Source organism: Pezoporus flaviventris, unplaced genomic scaffold (assembly GCF_033815535.1).
Source record: "Pezoporus flaviventris isolate CSIRO_AGI_PZ_B2104156 unplaced genomic scaffold, CSIRO_AGI_Pfla_v1 ptg000040l, whole genome shotgun sequence".
NCBI lineage: Eukaryota > Metazoa > Chordata > Aves > Psittaciformes > Psittacidae > Pezoporus > Pezoporus flaviventris.
Genome location: NW_026892588.1, coordinates 10848839 through 10867704, shown reverse-complemented (window position 1 = coordinate 10867704; position 18866 = coordinate 10848839). Strand labels below are relative to the sequence as shown.

At 40.1% G+C, this 18866-nt stretch overlaps 1 protein-coding gene across 3 annotated transcripts in view; it reads left to right on the top strand.

The window, feature by feature from the left end:
• STAG1 (STAG1 cohesin complex component) overlaps window positions 1–18866 on the top strand; it is a 181446-nt gene that overhangs the window by 52874 nt on the left and 109706 nt on the right. For all 3 annotated transcript variants that reach the window (XM_061465266.1, XM_061465267.1, XM_061465268.1), the window contains one exon: window positions 5481–5645. In XM_061465266.1, the coding sequence (XP_061321250.1) occupies window positions 5481–5645 (165 nt within the window). The remainder of the gene's footprint in view (window positions 1–5480; window positions 5646–18866) is intronic.

The following is an 18866-nucleotide window of genomic DNA, read 5'->3' as shown; positions in this document are numbered from 1 at the left end:
TTAGCAGGAGTTGCACCATGTCCTTTCCTAGCATTGACAGTGGCTGAGGCTGGCCTCCCCCTTGCCCATGTGCTTCTGAATGCTGAGTCTTGTAGACCAGATGCCTGTGGAATGACTAGCCAACAGTGGGATATTTTGTTGCACGCAGTATTGCTTAAATACATGTAAGCATACCATCTGACTATATATTTAGGGAATTGTGTGGGGTGTATTTAATGAGTGACCTATAATAGTCCTCTGGTTGAAGCTGCTGAGTAACACTGGCCAAAAATGCCTTTTCTGTCTTCTGCATTATTGAAACACGTGGGTATAGACTGCTCTCCTGTTGTAGATAGGGGGTTTGAAAGCCCAAGGGCTTATGATGTGGTGTAGCTTTCACATTAGTGAGCTCAGGCTCAGTTCAGTTAATTGTCTATCCTTTTTTGTCTCCTTTCTTGGATCAACACTTTCTGTTCAATGTTATTGGCATGCTTTATTTTGACCTATCTGGCCTTACCTTCCTAGGGGCTCAGGACAGCATGGCTTAAGCCTCAGCTGTCAGATGTTGAGGGAGAGAGAGAGAGATCTCCTGGCTGTATTTCAGCTTTGAGGTAGGAGTACAGATTAGTCTATTTGGTTCAGAGGACAAGAAGAAATACCAGTCTTTCTGTTCCAAAGGTGGCAATTCTGTGATCTCTGCTGATGACTCTCTCATCCCATAACCAGGACCCCAGCATGCCTTTCTCCAGCTCCTCAGATTCTTCTATTAAGGCAAGGTGGAACAAGGCACTTGCAGTCCTTTTATCCCCTGTGCAGACTGTACAGTTTTGCTTTCAGGTCCTTTTGTTTTGGTTTTTTTTTTTGTATGGAGATGACAGACCACAGTGCCTTATCTCTGCATTCATATGTGGTATTTCGACTTTGCAGAGGACTCTTAGCCGTATTCAGTCTTGTAGCATGAATGTTAGGTACTGGTGGGGATTGAGTTTTCCTTCTGGTTCCAAATCATACACGTCCTAGTGAACAGTAGGAAGGAATCCTCTTGGAAGAATTTATTTTCATAGTAGTCAAAGTTTGTAGTTTGATGTGACTTACATCATTGTCCTGTTTTGATTGCATGGTATTTTAGGTGTATCCCTTAAAACTGAAGTGACTGTCTTTTTGTAGCTCTGTGGAAATGCGATGCACATACAGCCAGTATGTGGATACTTTTCTATCCCGCCACTTGAAGCTTCCTGGTGGAGAAATCCGAATGGCATTAGAAGGCTTTGGTTTAGGCTTTTGATGGGATGGTCCTTGTATTTTTGGCAATCTAATTATTCTTCATTTTTCTATGTAAATAATCTGGTTTTGATAGCAATTCTCTTAGCTAGAAGAATCGAAGTGATTCAGGCATTTATAGCAGAATCCCGATTCTTTAAGATAACTTTTAGAACTCCTGCTAGGTTTTTACATGAGAATTTTAAAAAAGCAACAGCATGCCTCAGCACTGCCTCTGCTTTTTGTTTTGTTCTAAACTGCATGTGTTATAGCTGAAGCAGCTCTGTATGCACGGGATGCTAGGGGACCTGCATCTGTCTTTATCTGTGGCATGAGGTTTTTCATAGAGAGCACCTTGTTTGTTTCTAGATGAATAAAGTCTAAAAGACTGACCATTTGAATCCCAAAACTTCCAAGATAACCATGATGATGTTACAAAGTGTGCAGTAGCCTTCTGTTTTTAATCAGGATTAATTCAGAAGGAGCTCAGACATTACCACTTTTTCACTTAACAGGAGGTTGTAGTGCAGAGGCCTCTCAGGAGGATGGTGCTGTGGAGAGGCAAGTTCTTCAGTTTTACTCAAGTGGAAGGTTAAAAAGGTTCTTCCAGCTATCTTGAGAAATAGGTACTGCTTTAAATTACTTACAGTATGAATGCACACGTAGAGGTCATCATTTAAGGTGGCAGGTTAGATGGAGTTACTGACCTGTAACACTTTTACTGTCTTTATTTCTTCATGAAGTGTGTTGGATCACTCTGGGGAATGTTAATAGGAAATGTCGAGCCACTTTCACTTTTTTTTTTCTTTGTTAGTGTAACGAATCAACTTTCACTGTATTACTTGATCTTACAAATGTGGGTTGCTTTTTTTTCCCTTCCCAATCATTTTAAAGGCATGAAAGCAAAAGTATTACGTAGCTAATTTATTTCAAAATTCTGAACTGCCATCATCTTAGCTTAACTACAGGCAAGATAAGTATTTTGTTTGCCTTAGTTTAAGCCTTAAAGCAGCAGTACTACTTATAGCAATGCTCCTGGAAACTTCCAGCGTTCACTGTCAAGAGTGATCCTTTAGCTCAGTGCAAACCCTTTCTTTATGAAAGACAAATATTCTGGACAGCTGGAAGTGGAGCTGCAAAGTCAAGCTATGAATCTAAAGATTGTGTTAGGCATTGAGGATGCCAGACAGAGGTAGCCCTGCGTCCCAAAGAGACATTACTGTTGTTTCCACTTCCAAGAGCACACTGCCTCTGCAGATATACCGCAGATACTCTGTATCAGGAAGGGGTCCTCTTGCATTTCTAGTGATGTACCAGTCCATGCTTTTTCTTCACTTGCTTCAGTGGTGTTGGTTGTCTCCATCTTGGGATAGAACTGCAGAGCATGAGGTTGGAAGGGATCTTAGAGATCAATTAGTCCTATCTTTCTTGGCAAATGACGAGCTAGGCAGGGTGGCCCAGCATCCTGTCCAGCTGAAGTTGGAGTGTCCAACACTGGGGAATCTACGACTTCCCTAGGGAGATTATTGCAATGGCTGGTTGTTCTCATCATGAAAAAATCTCCTCTTGAAATAGGTTTACCTATTCAACTTCGTACTCAGAGGTAGGAACCTGTATGAAGCTCAGATCTGTCAGGATGGCCTGAGAAGTTTCTTGCTGTATATTCAGGGGCACTACGCGTGTCTGACAACAGCATTGTAGTGTTGTATGTTAATAAGATAATGCCAGTTCCTCAGTTCTGCCCTTGTGCTTGCAGACATTTGTAATTAGAGTACCAGGCAGTTTCTGGAGGCTTGAGGACCCATGTGTGACTTGCTTTCATATTTATACTCCAGAGTGGGGTTGATCTTGGGCTTCCTGTCATATGCCTACTGGGTGGAAGTGCTCTGGAGTGGAAGTCTGGTGGACACCCCTTCTCTAGTACCTCTCCACCTGAAAATGTTAATCCTTGCCTAACTCAGAATGTTCTAGTTTTGGATTTCCTTTGGTGTCTTAGCAGAGGATCTTTTGCTTATTTTATATCTTGAGAAAGGATTAAGTATAGATCTTGCATCTGAGTTAAGCTACCCCAGTCTGGATGCAGAATGGTTTTTATTAAATGAAAGACTTGTTTCCTGCATTGTGAGAGATGTTCTGTTTGTTGAAAGAAAATCTATACCAAAGAGAAAATTTATTCAGGTAGTTTCAGTACTGGTGTTAACTTGGGTCCAGGATATTGAGATCTTTACCTGGATTTGAAGAATCTGGCTTTGTCAGTTACTTTGTGAGAAGTACCTCTTTCAGTTATTTCTCTCTTCTGAGAGCCCACTGGTGTTCCCACCCTTCTAATTCAAACTGAGAGTCTTGGTCAGAGCACCCCTTTTTCCCAAGATACCTGACAAAAGTGGAGTTCAAACTGAGCATTTACATGTCTTGTGATTACTCATTTGGGGCATGTGCATGCTGATCCATGGTACTCACGCCATGTAGGTGGCTCTTACTCCTTTCCAGTAGCAAGGTATCTTTGGATGTGTGCATTTCACTTCCAGTTCCTCCTTGTTTTCCCTTCATCCTGGCAGCGTTTAGAGTTTCCCACTGAAGTATATGTTGAGAAAACTGACTATAGGAGGGCTTCCATTAGCTTCCGTGGAGGTCATCAACTTGCACTCCTGTTTCATTTAGCAGTCCTTGTAGCTAGTTGAAGAGCTTATGGCTTACTGTCACCCAGACTGGAGAAGCACAGGAATTATGTATCTCAAAAGAGATAATTTACTTCTAATTATTTTCCATTTTATAAAGTAGTGATCATATGTCTCTTTGGAGCTCAGTGGAGCTCAAACATGTCACATATTGATAGTTTTCTTGCTGATAAAGACAGCTTTGCATATGTTTAAAAATTCATTGAGGGAGAGCACCTATTCTTTTGATCATAAGTGCAGATGTTATCCACAAAACTTCTCGCAGAGATTGTTCCGTATTTTAAGCTTTCCAGCTTGCATTTGTACACAAGTCTTGCAAGAGGCAGTTGCAGTTCACTCTGCCTTGCCCTTTCCTTTAGCACTCTGGCTCCACCAGCTGTGATCCCTTTTAAAGTAAGGACCCGCTAGACTGCAGGTCTGTCTTCTACAGCTCTCTTCCAGAAATGTGATCCCTTTCCTCTGCAGGAATATTCTTAATGTGTCTGCATTTGGAAGATGCAACCAAAAACACTGACTTGATGTTCTTTATGAAAAGCTTTAATAGAATCCATCTGCCAGTATATTCAAGAAAATGGTACCAGGAGGATATTGTTCTAAATGTAATGTTCAGGTTGCTTGCATGCTGTTTTCTTTGATGTAATTCCTCAAAACAGCTTCATAGTTCTGTGGAAGATGGCAGCTTTTACTTTTCTCAGCCTCACAGGAGGGAGAAAAACAGAATATGGAAATAAGATCATAGCAAGAATCCTGCATTATTTTCTCCAGAAAGCTAAATTCAGAGCAAACTGTTCACTGGGTGACTTCTTACAAGCGGGATCTATACCACCTGATGTAAGCTTGAAGAATCTAGTGAAAATTTACAATAAATAATTTAGATTCACAGGGAAAATGTCCTAACTCATAAAAATTTGAAGCACGGGGCTGCTATGATTATCTGTTAAATCTGTGTACTGGCTGTATAAATCCAGTGATTTAATTTGAGTTGAAGAGCCGACTCATTATGTGCACAATTTCTTATACAAATTGCATAAAAATAAAAATACAGAAACCGAATGTTAACATGACAAGTGCATTTTTAATAACTTACTGTCTTCCAAAGATCATTAGTTCTAAAAGATTTTGTGTGCCAGCATAAACCACTTTTGCTTTCTGCAATTTGCTACCGTTTATCTAGTTTTAGTCATATTGTCAACTGTCTGTGTTGAATAAGACTAATCCGGGTACTGACATGAGCTGATATTCCTGTGTTGGGAAGTCACCACTATTTACTGTGATATGACAGTGGCTTTTAAGTTGTTCCTCAACAATTACTGATGAATAAAAACATAGGTACCTCATGCGATAAAGCTCTAAGCAACCTGGTTGAATTTCCAGCTTTGAGCAGGAAAGGCTGGAGGCTGGAGACCTCCTGAGGTCCCTTCCAGCCTGGCTTATTCTGTGATACTTGTGTGTGTATACATGTGTGAGTGTATAAATATGTGTAATATTTATGTATAAAGATACGTTGAATGATTTCAGATAGAGCTATAATAGATTTTTGTTCTGCTGGTTTTCTTTGCCCAGTCTGCCACTAAGAAACCACGAAAGTCTCCAGCGGACAAGGGTCGTTCTGAATCTGGAGCCAGAGGAGCAAGTCGTGGAAGAGCTAATGGCCACCCTCAGCAGAATGGAGAAGGGGACCCTGTCACTTTATTTGAGGTGGTTAAGCTTGGAAAGAGTGCCATGCAGGTAAAATAACCAATTAAGTCATCCCTTCGCAATTCCGTATATCTTGACTGCAGGACATAAAGCTATGCTTTTGTAAACAGTTGTATTTTTTTTATACCCTGTATTGGTCCATTAGCCTGTCTGCATATGATAAAGTGAAGGGACAGAATGTGTTTTGATTGAGCACTATCATATATAATTCTGAAAGACGAGACCGATCAGAAAGTTACGTATTTCAAATTCTCCATTATTTCGTCCATTACTTCCAAATTGAAAATACATCTTGGTTATTAAGCAGTCCATTAAAAAGTATCCTATAATAAGTTTTATATGAGGAAAAAATATATATTAGTGATGGATCCAAGGCTTTTTTGTTTGCTTCTTTTTATCAAAAATACCTGCTGACACAAGCAGCTTTGAGTATTTTTCTCTGTACTCTTCTTGCTGTCCCCACCAGAGCAGCAGATGAAGGCTAAACAATTTGCTTGGACTTCCTCTGTGTCTAAGGGACAAAGATGGACACATCTTGAAGGCAAATTTTTAATTGTAAATTAATTATCTTAAGATAGTTATAGTGAATTGCCTCTGGAAGTGTTTCTTCCTCCTTTATGTTTTGATCAGTTTCAGAGGTCTTACAGGATCTCTTGGGCCAGATGAGTTCCACCTCGAGAATCTCTACAGATAATTGGTCTTGACAGTACTTTTATTCTTTTTTTTTAAGAAGCTACTGGGCTTTGCCTGTTGGTTTTGGCACTCAAAGGAGTAACAGTGAGCCCAAAACATCCTGTGCAGTGCGAAGCTGACAGTCATTCCTACTGAAGGATTGTTTTAAGCAAACCTCCTTTACTTTGCAGTTCAACAAGAAAGGACTCATGCAGTATCAGTTCATTTTGCTTTATGGTGCTAACTGACATGATAAAATGGCAAATTCTAAACATTTAGGGGCCAAGTCCCATTTTCAGTATTGCTTTTAGTGTAGCTAAAAGCAAAGTCTAATTAACTCCCGAAGGAATCTAGTCTTCCAAAAGAGTGAAAGCTGTTTAAGGCTTTTTCCCAGTCTCAAATCTCTGGAAGGTCTGAGATGTCATTCTAAAGAAATAATAAATGGGAAGAAAATGAGAATTTTCATTCTTTATAATTGCTGTATTTACAGTTAATAGAGATTGACCCTTCTTATCTAGTAGGTGAAGACAGAACAAATTTACTCCTAGCAAAGCTACAGGTTACTTGTTCCTCTTCTTCCTATATGTTTTAAGTCAGGGCTTCCTTCTAACTTTGCTTGGGTTTCAACACTTTTTTAAATTTCATTTTTGGCAGGATTTGAGGAAACATCTGGAGTCTATTTTCTGGTTTTACTGTGGTACAGAACATACAATATGCTTTATGTAGTATGGGTTGTCTTAGAGTTATTGATATTTGCAGGAGCCAAATGAAGAGGAATGAGTGAGTGCTTTGATATTGGATGAGTCTGCATATGTGTGTGTGTGGAATTGACTTTGCTACATTTCATCTTTTTCAAGAGGTGCCATCAGAAGAAGTCTTCGCAGATGAAATTCTAAAAGGAAATTGCATGCATGCATTAAGAGAGCTTTGGAATTCAAATACAAAGAAATTGTTTTGAGAAATTTACTGTTGTATATGCAGATATAGAAGGGTGTGTGTCTGTATATTTGTGTAAATATATATTTGCACACACATGCTTAAAATCTGCCCCACCTACATATATGAGAAAGAAGTAGACAGCATATTTTAAGCAGTGGAGAAATGATAAGCAAATAGTAAAGGAATAGGCAAGTTTATGAAATCGTAGTATAGTTTGGGTTGGAAGAGATGTTGCAAGGAGCAGGGACATCTTCAACTATGACGTTGCCCAGACCCACATCCAGCCTGGCCTTGAGTGTCTCCAGGGATGTGCATCCACCATCTCTCTGGGTGAGCTGTGCCACGATTTTACCACCCTCATTGCAAAAAATTTCTTCCTCACGATTAACCCTGAACCTCCCCTCTTTTAGTATAGTTTCTGTTTGAAGGCCTGGGCCACAAACAGGCATAAATGACTTGAACCATAATTTCCAAAGTATGTGTCACTTGTGCATCTCTGCAAATTCTACTGTTGGTAAAAATATATTAAAAGGAAAGGAAAAAAAGAGAAAGAAACCATATAGTGAGAAAGAGGATACAATTAAAATTTATTTAATATCTTTTAACTTGCACTTCTGAACAATAATCAAGGGAAACCAAGGTTCTGTAGATCCAACCAAACTTACTAGCATCTTTATACTTTTTCCTTAATTGCTTAGAGATTTTGATGTAGCAATTGGGAGTGCTTGGCACTTTTTTTTTTCATAGTTTGGATGTTAGTCTTGTAGCTAATTTAGGAGTTTTGTCAGTATTGCCAATTTTCTGATAAATTACATATATTTGGATTTGTCAGAACCTGTCATTTCTCAATATCTAGTTATTTCCCTGTAATAATGAACCTCCATTTTTTTTTTTTAGTGCTCTTAAGTTTTCTTGCAGCAATGAAAACCCAGTAAAATTCCATTTATACATTCTGAGATTACATGGGAATCATGTGTTTTCTGATCTATCTGCTCCTGCTGTTTGCTCTCAGGATTTATTTTAGTTGTTAGATTTTTCTGGCTTTGTGTTGCCAACTCTTGGAAGTCTGTAGCTGAATTCAATTCTCACTTCTTTTAAGTTTCTCCTCTGTTTTGGTTCTCATAGCAGGATTCATTTAATTCTTCCCTTCAGGCTTATTGCTGTTTGGTTCTTCCAGGGAAACAAAGTTAGGTTGGTATTTTGTATTTCACATATATGTAACTTCAGAGCTGCTCATTGCATATAAATCTTCGCCTCTATTATGAAGTGCTAGTTGTGTTCAGGTTAAATCTTACTTGAATTCTATAAATCAGTTTGATACCCGCATTAAGTTGGTATTGGGTTGTTGTCACTGCTTTTTAATTTGCTCTGTAACATTTTGTGCAGTTAGTTGCTTAAAATGTTTTTATGTTGGCAGCTGCCATATATGAACTGTGATGTGACCTGCTGTTCGTGTTCCCTTGTGTACGTTTTGTTAGTCCATTAAGACTTGTCATTGAGCTTTTTTTAGGCTCTATGGGTTTTTTTCTTAGGCAAGCATAATACTCTTCTGCTTTTTCTCATTTGTCTCTCTTGTTTATTTATTTTTTCCTACAGTGATTTTATGTAGACAGCTATATCCACTATGTTTCCCCCTCTCTAAACTTCTATAGGTATGACTATTGCCATTTCTCATGTCCTAAACTGCCTGATTTGAACCTGATGGGAATTAAGGGTATGGGTGAACCTCCACTCCTCCAGCTGAGGCCCCAATACAGAGGGTAACTTGTAGTTTAAATCTTCATGGATACTTCTGTATTGGTCTCTGACCCTAGCATTAAGCCAGCAGTGAAACAGTGTGTGACGATCTCCAATTTTGCTAAGGCTTCAGTCTGAAAATTTCTCCTAAGTAAATTGTGACCAATTGGCTGTAATGAAGTTTGTTCTTGTACGTTGGTCAAACTAAGCATGAAAGTGTTCTGCTTTCTTGTGTGCAAAGGGAATTTGTGCCCCCCCAGAACATCAGAGAGAATCATTGGTAATTGTAAGAGGTGTTCAATACCAAAGCATGACCAATCTATTCCTTGATTACTCTGTAGTATTATCATAGAATAGTTAGAATTGGAAGGGACCTTAAAGCTCATCCAGTCCCAACCCCATGCCACAGACAGGGACACCTTCCACTAGACCAGGTTGCTCCAAACCCTATCCAGCCTGGCCTTGACCACTGCCAGGAATGGGGCAGCCACAGCTTCTGTGGGCACCCTGTGCCAGTGCCTCACTGTCTCACTTTACATGCATTACCATTTACCCCTAACTGATGTTATCAGTTCACTACAGGTTGAAATACCTTTAATATAGCTTGTCAGATTTACTACAAACTCTACAATTTATTTCATCATTGTGGAAATAAGTCTTATTAATAACTTGTAAGATCTTGCAACTAGGCAAATGTGATAATGGAAAAAGGGCCTAAAAATATTTTTAGCAACTTTTGGGAATGAAAATTTATTATAGATATATTTAACTACATAGAGTCAATAATATTATTTTAAATAACCTTTTTCTTAGACTCTAGAAATTACCACTTCCCAAAATTATCAATTATTAACGCTCTAAAATAAGTTTTACTTCAGATCTAATTTGCTATGACAAGAATACATTTCCTGTTCACCGTAGAATCATGGAATGGTTTGGGTTGGAAGGGACCTTAAAGCTCATCCAGTTCCAACCCCCTGCCACGGGCAGGGACACCTTCCGTTAGAGCAGGTTGCTCCAATCCCTGTCCAACCTGGCCTTGAGCACTGTCAGGGATGGGGCAGCCACAGCTTCTCTGGGCAACCTGTGCCAGTGCCTCACTGTCTCACTTCACATGCATTGCCATTTACCCTTAACTGATGTTAATCAGTTCACTATAGGTTAGGAAAAAAAAGTCTGAACCCTCTACTTTGCCTAGCTAATAAAAGTAATCTTGGTGTCAGACATGGTTCAGAGTAAGTATGGTGAAAGTCTGCCAACAGGCATTTTAGGATATGTATACAAAGAGAGCTTTCTAGTGTATTGAAATGGGAGTTTTCTTTGTGCCACCAGAAATCAGGAATGTATGTGGTTACTCATTGTTCTTGTCTGCGCACCTTGGCACGAGTGGATTTGATTCCTGAAAGGCTCCCTCCCTATTTGAGTAAAGCTGTATTTGCAGCACTGCTTACCCTGTTACAGCAGGTTTTCTTTGTTTTTTACATTTCAGCTTCTCATATTTTTGTCATCTCTGCACCTACTAGCCTCATGTTGGCAAGCTGTGACTCTTGTTTGCAGTACTGCACTGGCTAGAAAGTTTGAGTATCAGAACAGGAGCATCATCAGTTGCTTTTTCCCCTTCAGTTGATTACCTGAAATGATTAAAAACACTTCATTAATATTAATTTAAAATATTTCTGAAATGTTAACAATATTTTTGATATTATACTCACTTTCAGTGTTTATCCACCTGTCTGTTGCAGACAGACAGGTTCAAGATTACTACATGCAAAAATAAAGGGTATGTATCCTTACAATTACGCCTTTCATTTGTTGGAAATAATATGGAAGAGATAAAGGAAATACTATCCCCACTTTCAGCAGTGCTCTTTTTTTGTTCTTTTTCCCCCAGTTTCCAGTTCATAATGTATCAGGTTTGGGTGAAGTTCGGTTATCAACACCTTATCTGCAATTATTTTATGACTGAAATTCTTAGTACATCAAGCGCCTTTTCCTGACACTTTGAGATTTGATGATCTGGTCAAGAAAATGCAAGATAGTAAGTTCTTCCATACTGATGTGTTTTTATGCTTCTTGTTAATACAGCATATGCTATATAATTTCAGTAATTTTTATATTTTTGTAGCATTTAGGGCAGAAATTATGGTCTGTATACTACTTCCCTTCATAGCTCAGACCATGGAATTACACCCATTCCATTATTAAGCCAACAGCTTCTTTTACAACCGTAATTTTTCCTGTGTTCGTAGTAACATTAGTTTCAGTTAATTAGAAGTTAGGGGAGGCCAGACTTAGCCACTGTACAGGCAGAGCAGAAGTTTTGAACATCATTGTTCCCCATCACGTCTTGCTGCAGAATCATTCAGCTCCCCTATCCTGGTGATCACAGGTACGTTGGCCATTGCAGCAGGAAGCTGGGTTTGGGAACAAGGAGCAGGAGGTGGCATTGGCCTTAGAGAAGGCATCTGGTGTCCTCCCAGAGAGTGAGGCTGCTCCTTGGGCTAGCTGTTTCCAGGGGAGGAAGAAGACAGTAGAGCGAACTGCAGTGACTGCTCAGCTTTGTCAGCTGGTTCCTGATGCATTCTGCATGGATTAAGCTTTGCTTTGCTTACTTCTCTCAACTCCCTGGAATTTTCTCTCACAGTTATTTTAATCACATAATCATTATGCAGTATAAATAATCCCCATGTTCCTTAGTCCTTCCAGTGGTTCTGGTTAGAAAGACTTGTTACACACCTGCTTTAATCTTGCATAAACTGAGGCAGCTGTTGAGCAGATTGGTCTCACCTTCTCCCACACCTGATGTTTTTTACACCTTTCTTGTGTGTTTTGTAGTCACACCAAGAAATAGATTTAATTAGAGCCTGACACTTTGATGGATTATTTTTTTTTTTTTTAACTGAGTCAGCTCCTGGATTCAACTCGTCTGTGGGAGCAGCTCAGACTTAATTTTCATTAGGATGACTTTATAACCATCACCATACCTACCTTATGTAGGAGGAATTACATGTGTTTATGTGTATATATATATATCCTTGAGCTTAAAACATCAGAGCAGCTGTAACTGTATCATACCAAAAGTCCAATATCCATTCTCTGACGATGGCAATTAAGAAAGAGAGTAAGTCAGCAAAGATGTGTTTTGGGAATTCTCTGTATGTCTGACAGTTTGCAGCTCAGGGTGAATGTGTTGTCTGTGTTCTTCGTAGCATTAATGGTTTTGTCTTCCCTGAGTTTGTCTCTTGTCCCTATTAGAAGTCCTCTTTGCTGGATAGTGTCTCTGCATCTGCTGCTGCCATTTTTGGGAGTGAAGGTTTTTTTGAAGATTAGTAATATACAGCCTTTTTTTTTAAAGTATTGTTGTTTTTTGTGTTAAAGACATGTTTTAATTTAATTGTCCTTTGTCATATTTTAACAGTTCTGTATTCTCCAACTTGAAGGCTGGATAATAACTTTGGGTTTCCCCAGACTGTCTGAGAAACTCCTTAGGAGTTTAAGTATGCATTCCCTAAAGTTCACGGGATAAACTAACTGCAGCTATTATTGACATTTTAACTGGTATTTTATGTTCATATTGCTAGTTGGATTTCTTCTGCAGCCCGATATTTATTTGCTTTTGGTTGTATGCTACTGAATTAAAAGAAAAACAAAATGAAAATGAGGTACATATTTTCATACTTGTTATCCTAGGAACAATTCAGCCACCAGATGAAGCAGTAATTAATTAGAAGGGTGTCCCTTACTACCAAATGAGTTGTTCTACAGTCATGACACGTTACATCACGTGTTTTCCTTTGTGATGTAATAAGATGTAGGATGATTTTGCTCTTCATGTGAACACATGTGCCAGCAGTACAGTCTGTGAAAACATTTATACCTAAAAATGCTTATTATACTTAAAGCTGGAGAAGTCTTTTGTTCTCTATTTCTTGAAGTGTCTGGGTGATCTGTGAACCCTTTACAAATTGTGCTAGCAAAGGAACTTGTGTTTTTTAATAAATCGTTGGGTCTCTCTTAGTGGAATAATTGACTTAGTTGCCACACTCCTCTAAGGAATTTTTTTTTGTTCTCATGTCCAATGTATGAGTAGTTTTGGTGCTTTGTGGCATCTTGGAAATGCACATGATTGGCCCAGCTTAAACAGCCCCAGCCCCATAAAGGTTGTGTAACCTGATTGTAAGAGAGAGGCACCTATGAACAGTCTGTACCGTAGCAGAAAATCTGCTGGGTATGGGACTGTTGCATGATCCATCTGTCATTTCTGAGGACTCAGGTGAGGAAATACAGCTCTGAGCAGTATGGATCTGCTGTGTTAAGAGCGCTCATCCCTAGTAGTTCCTATGATTTTAACCTATTTGAAAGAAGAATTTTCCCAATGCTCTTTATGCGCGTAAGTGTAATGCCAGTTGAACTGTGCCATTCCAATACTCTCAAAAGAGAACTAAATATTTTTATCTTCCAGCAGTGTTTTTGTTTTTTTTTTGTTTTTTTTTTTTTTTGTTTCCTCCCAAATGGTTCCATAAAATGTGTTGCACTGATTTCCCTACGTAATAATATTTAAAGCCCATTTTCCTGCATGGAAATACGTATTTATATGAAATCCCAACACCGATATCTCTGTATGGACAGTATGAATCCTTTAGTTTTATTTGGAATACGTCTGGGATTGTATTACTTCAGTCTCTTGCTTCAGGGAAAAAGAAGTTATATTGGTAGACACTGCATAAAGTGGATTTTCCCATCTTTGCTTATGATGACAAAACCAAGAAACAGGTACTGTTACATTAAAAAAAAAAGAATCATTTGAGCTTTTCAGAAGATGCTTGCTAGGTGTTAGCAAAGTATGAACTCTCATAATCTAAAATGACCATCTTTAGGGGAAAAATAATAAGTTGCAGCTTCATAATCTACAGTTATTTTTTCACTTAACCTTATATGAGGTTTTTCTGCTAGTATATATTAGACTTGCTGGCTGCAATTTGGAATGCAACTAAACAGTCATCCTGAAGTCTAATGCACAGTCTTAAACTGCAAGTACTCTCGTGTGTTAGGAACTACTTTCTCCCCAATAACTGTGTATGGAATTATTCAGTTCTCACAAAATTTGACCTTAAATGACTTTTATTGTTTTTAAAAAAACCTGCACAGGTTCACTAAAAAAAAACCCAGCACATTTTTTAACTCCTGTCTTGTCTTTGGGCTGCTCTTTGTACAGATAATTGAGATCTTTAATTTCACTTCACATTCCTTTTTTAGTTTAGTAAGCTTTGAATTTCATTTGAATAACTTTGGTTTTTTGGCAGAAGATGTTAGCATAAGCTTTGATTTTGTGTTTTTCTCTTCGCCTGTCTTTAATGTAAACACGCTATGCACCCATTCTAGAGTCTTCTTTTGTTCTGTCATATTCACTGTAAATGAAGCATGTCCATGATCAGTTGTATGAAATGACATTTTATTTAGATGTTCTTTGTACTTTTGTTGCCTTGGTTTGCAGTTGACTCAGATTTTACACTTGACCATGCACTTCATCTATGCTGTCATTTGTTGTCATTTTGTGGTAGTAGCACTGCTGCCAGATTGTTACTATATTTAATTGTGAAATAGCTGGTTTTGAAATCAGCTTCCATTAATAATTAGTGGGACTGTGGTATTTTGCATGAGCTGGCAAGGTATCATCTGCAGTTAGTCCCTGTGTTTCCTGTAGCACTTAATGCTCCTAAATGTACCAATGTTCTCGCACTGAAGGGATATGATTTTGCAGTTGTAAAGCCTCCAGGAGGTAACACGGTACCTTCATTATTTCATTCACCGCATCAGACTTCTACCTTTACCGGCAATCCCGGCTGCTATTTCTCTTCCTATTTGTCTTCTAGCACACTTTGAGATGTGAAGGTCAATATATCTGCAAGTCTCCTTGACTGATTTTAGGTTGCTGATTCATACTGTGGATCTGTTCTGCTACTTGCTTGACTTTCTTTCAGCTTCTCATTTCTGTAGGGTTGCCTGTTTGGCATGTTCTTCATATTATGCTTCATGATATTTCTTAAAGCAGATCCACTGGAGAATTAATTACTGTGAGATTCTCTTGAAAGCAGATAGGGGCTTTTGAAAATCTCTCTGCTGACTGTATTTGTACCATACATCATCTGCTATTTGCAGACCTTGATTTTCCACTCAGTTCTCCTAAGATTAGAGGCATTTTCAGGTTTAAAAAACAGTGCTTAAGAGTCTCATTTTGGAACATGTACTTGTATGGATCTCTTATGCAGACTGATCCAGAGATGTGGTGTGTCTGTGTGTATGCATATATATGTATGTACATATATACGTGTATGTGTGTGTGTATATATATGTCTTATTGTTTTCTGACAGGAGAGAGTAAAGAGGGTCATGTGGGTGTTACTGGAGTAATACTGAGATTTCACCTATGTAACTGAGCTAGATCATTTTTACCTTGCTTAAGTTCCAGTACTCCTTGCCCCACTCCAATCTGTTAATGAAGATGAAAAGCTGCAGAGTTTTAAATGCAATTTCCCAATCGTTGTGCTTCATAACCTTGTGGTCAAGGGAGCATTTTCCTTCTGCATGTGCCCTGAATTTGGTGAATCCCAAAAGCATGGATATATTGCATCTTGGCAGAGTATTGCAGCACATGTACTGCACATCTTGTGCTTCCCAGTTATCATAGAATCATAGAATCGTTAGGGTTGGAAAGGACCTTAAGATCATCTAGTTCCAACCCCCCTGCTGTGGGCAGGGACACCTTACGCTAAATCATATCACCCAAGGCCTCGTCCAACCTGGCCTTGAACACTGCCAGAGATGGAGCATTCACAACCTCCCTGGGCAACCCATTCCAGTGCCTCACCACCCTAACAGGAAAGAACTTCCTTCTTATATCCAACCTAAACTTCCCCTGTTTAAGTTTTAACTCATTACCCCTTGTCCTATCACTACAGTCCCTAATGAAGAGTCCCTTCCCAGCATCCCTATAGCCCCCCTTGCGATACTGTAAGGCTGCTGTGAGGTCTCCACACAGCCTTCTCTTCTCCAGGCTGAACAGCCCCAACTTCCTCAGCCTGTCTTCATACGGGAGGTGCTCCAGTCCCCTGATCATCCTCATGGCCCTTCTCGGGACTTGTTCCAACAGTTCCCTGTCCTTTTTATGCTGAGGACACCAGAACTGCACACAGTACTCCAGGTGAGGTCTCACAAGAGCAGAGTGGAGGGGCAGGATCACCTCCTTCAACCTGCTGATCACGCTTCTTTCGATGCAGCCCAGGATACGCTTGGCTTTCTGGGCTGCAAGCGCACACTGCTGGCTCATGTTCAGTTTCTCATCGACCAGCACCCCCAGGTCCTTCTCCGCAGGGCTGCTCTGAATCTCTTCTCTGCCCAACCTGTAGCTGTGCCTGGGATTGCTCCGACCCAGGTGTAGGACCTTGCACTTGTCATGGTTAAACCTCATGAGGTTGGCATCAGCCCACCTCACAAGTGTGTCGAGGTCCCTCTGGATGGCATTCCTTCAGCGTATCAACCGAACCACACAGCTTGGTGTCATCGGCAAACTTGCTGAGGGCGCATTCAATCCCACTGTCCATGTCAGCGACAAAGATGTTAAACAAGATCGGTCCCAACACTGACCCCTGAGGGACGCCACTCGTTACTAGTCTCCAGCTGGACATTGAGCCATTGACCACAACTCTTTGTGTGCGGCCATCCAGCCAGTTCTTTATCCACCGAGTGGTCCATCCATCAAATTGATGTCTCTCCAATTTAGAGACAAGGATGTCATGTGGGTCAGTGTCGAATGCTTTGCACAAGTCCAGGTAGATGACATCAACTGTTCTACCCCGTCCATCAGTTCTGTAGCCCCATCATAGAAGGTCACCAAATTAGTCAGGCAGGATTTCCCCTAAGTGAAGCCATGCTGGCTGTCACCAAGCACCTTGTTGATTTTCATGTGCCTTAGCATGCCTTCCAGGCGAACCTGCTCTAAGATTTTGCCAGGCACAGAGGTAAGAATGACTGGTCTGTAATTCCCCGGGTCATCCATTTTCCCCTTCTTGAAAATGGGGGTTATATTTCCTTTTTTCCAGTCATCGGGAACTTCACCTGATTGCCATGATTTTTCAAATTTGATGGCCAGCGGCTTCGCAACTTCATTTGCCAGCTCCTTCAGGACCCGCAGATGGATCTCATCAGGACCCACGGACTTGTGCACATTCAGATTTTTAAGATGGTCTCGAACCAGATCCTCTCCTACAGTGGGCCCAGGGTCTTCATTCTCACAGTCCCTGCATCTGCCTTCCAAGACTTGGGTGGTGCGGTCAGAGCCTTTGGCAGTGAAGACCGAGGCAAAGAAGTCATTCAGAACCTCAGCCTTCTCCAAATCCTGTGTAGCCAGTTCTCCCTAGAGCTTCCTGAGGGGGCCTACATTCTCCCTAGTCTGTTTTTTAGTTGCTATGTACCTGTAGGATCCCTTCCTGTTATCTTTAATACCTCTAGCTAAGATGATGGGGGGTGGCCACGGCAAGATGTCTCTGGGCAACGGGAGGACCAAACGTGAGTGTTCACCCTGAGTTTGCTCTTTGCTTATGTCTGAGAAGCTCTTAAAGACAGGGTGACTGGATGGAGGCTGCTAACAAGATAAAATCATCCTGGGGGGTGTGCTGTGGCCTGTGAAAGGTTAGAAACCCTTGTTTTTAATAGGGCTCTCAATGTTTTTTATGCAAAAGAATTCCTTTTCTGGCAGTGGTTGCTCATTGCCTCATTTGCTACACTATTGCCTGTTGTTTGATTTCTTTTTCGCTATTATTCGACCTTTTTCCTGATATTTGCTGTTTTTCTCTTGGTTCAGTTGATACTTGTCTCTATTTTAGGTTTTATGTGTGTGATTTTCTTTTTTTCATGCTAGTGTTTTCAATGTTTTTCTAGCTCTTTTCTGTTACATCAGAAGTCAGCAGTTTGATTAAGTTCCAACTGTTGTAGCATATGTAGTCTGGCTTCATTATCTCCTGTTGCCTTAAACTGTAATCTCTAACAAAATTTACCAAGCAGCATGCCAAGTGTGCATGAGGGGTTGAATGCTGTAGATCTGTGGGTGTTACTTTGCTTTGGATACACTGAAAATACCCTTCTCATCTTTCGGGACTAGTGAACAACAATTTGTGGGACTTTATCTGCTGCTGCCCCTAAAGACTGCATTGCTTCAAGACTGGTCCACAAGTCTTGAGGTTATCTGCTTGTCTATGAATTGCATTACAGTTCTGGGTTGAAAATACAAGTGATGTACTAGATAGGATAGAGTGGACCCTTAGTGCCCAGGGACATAGCACATCTCTTGCATTTCTTTTTTTATTAAGAGACAAAAATAGCAGAAGGAGATGAGCTGCAATGGTGCTGTGGGTTTGAGGTAATGCTGCAAAAATCAAGTAATTGTTTAAAAGAAGCAGAAACAAATTGAAAGATATTCCTCCTATTTGCTCCCCCTTTTATAAAGTCCAGATGGGTTCACTGGTGATATTTATAGCATCTGCCAGTAAAAGTTGCTGTGGTTCAGCTAAAGGGGCAGTATGTTATAGCAAGAAACAGGGGTAGACTGAATGTAGAAAGGTGTCTCTCAGGCCAGCCTTACTTCTACAGGGAATGTTTGGGTGAAAGAGACGTGGAGAGTGCATGGATGCTGGCAAACTAGTTATTAACAGTAAGGGAAAGCATCTGAGATTTCCCAGGCTCAAAGAAGAATAGAGTAGACTTCAGAAACTGTTAAGAGATCTCTGACAAGAGCGAGCAAAGATAAAGGTATGGAAGTATTTCTGTGGAAGCCACATGGCACAGAGTAGGGTATTCTACCTGAAAAAAGGTGACCAAGTGGAACCATGGGAAGTACAAGTAGGACTT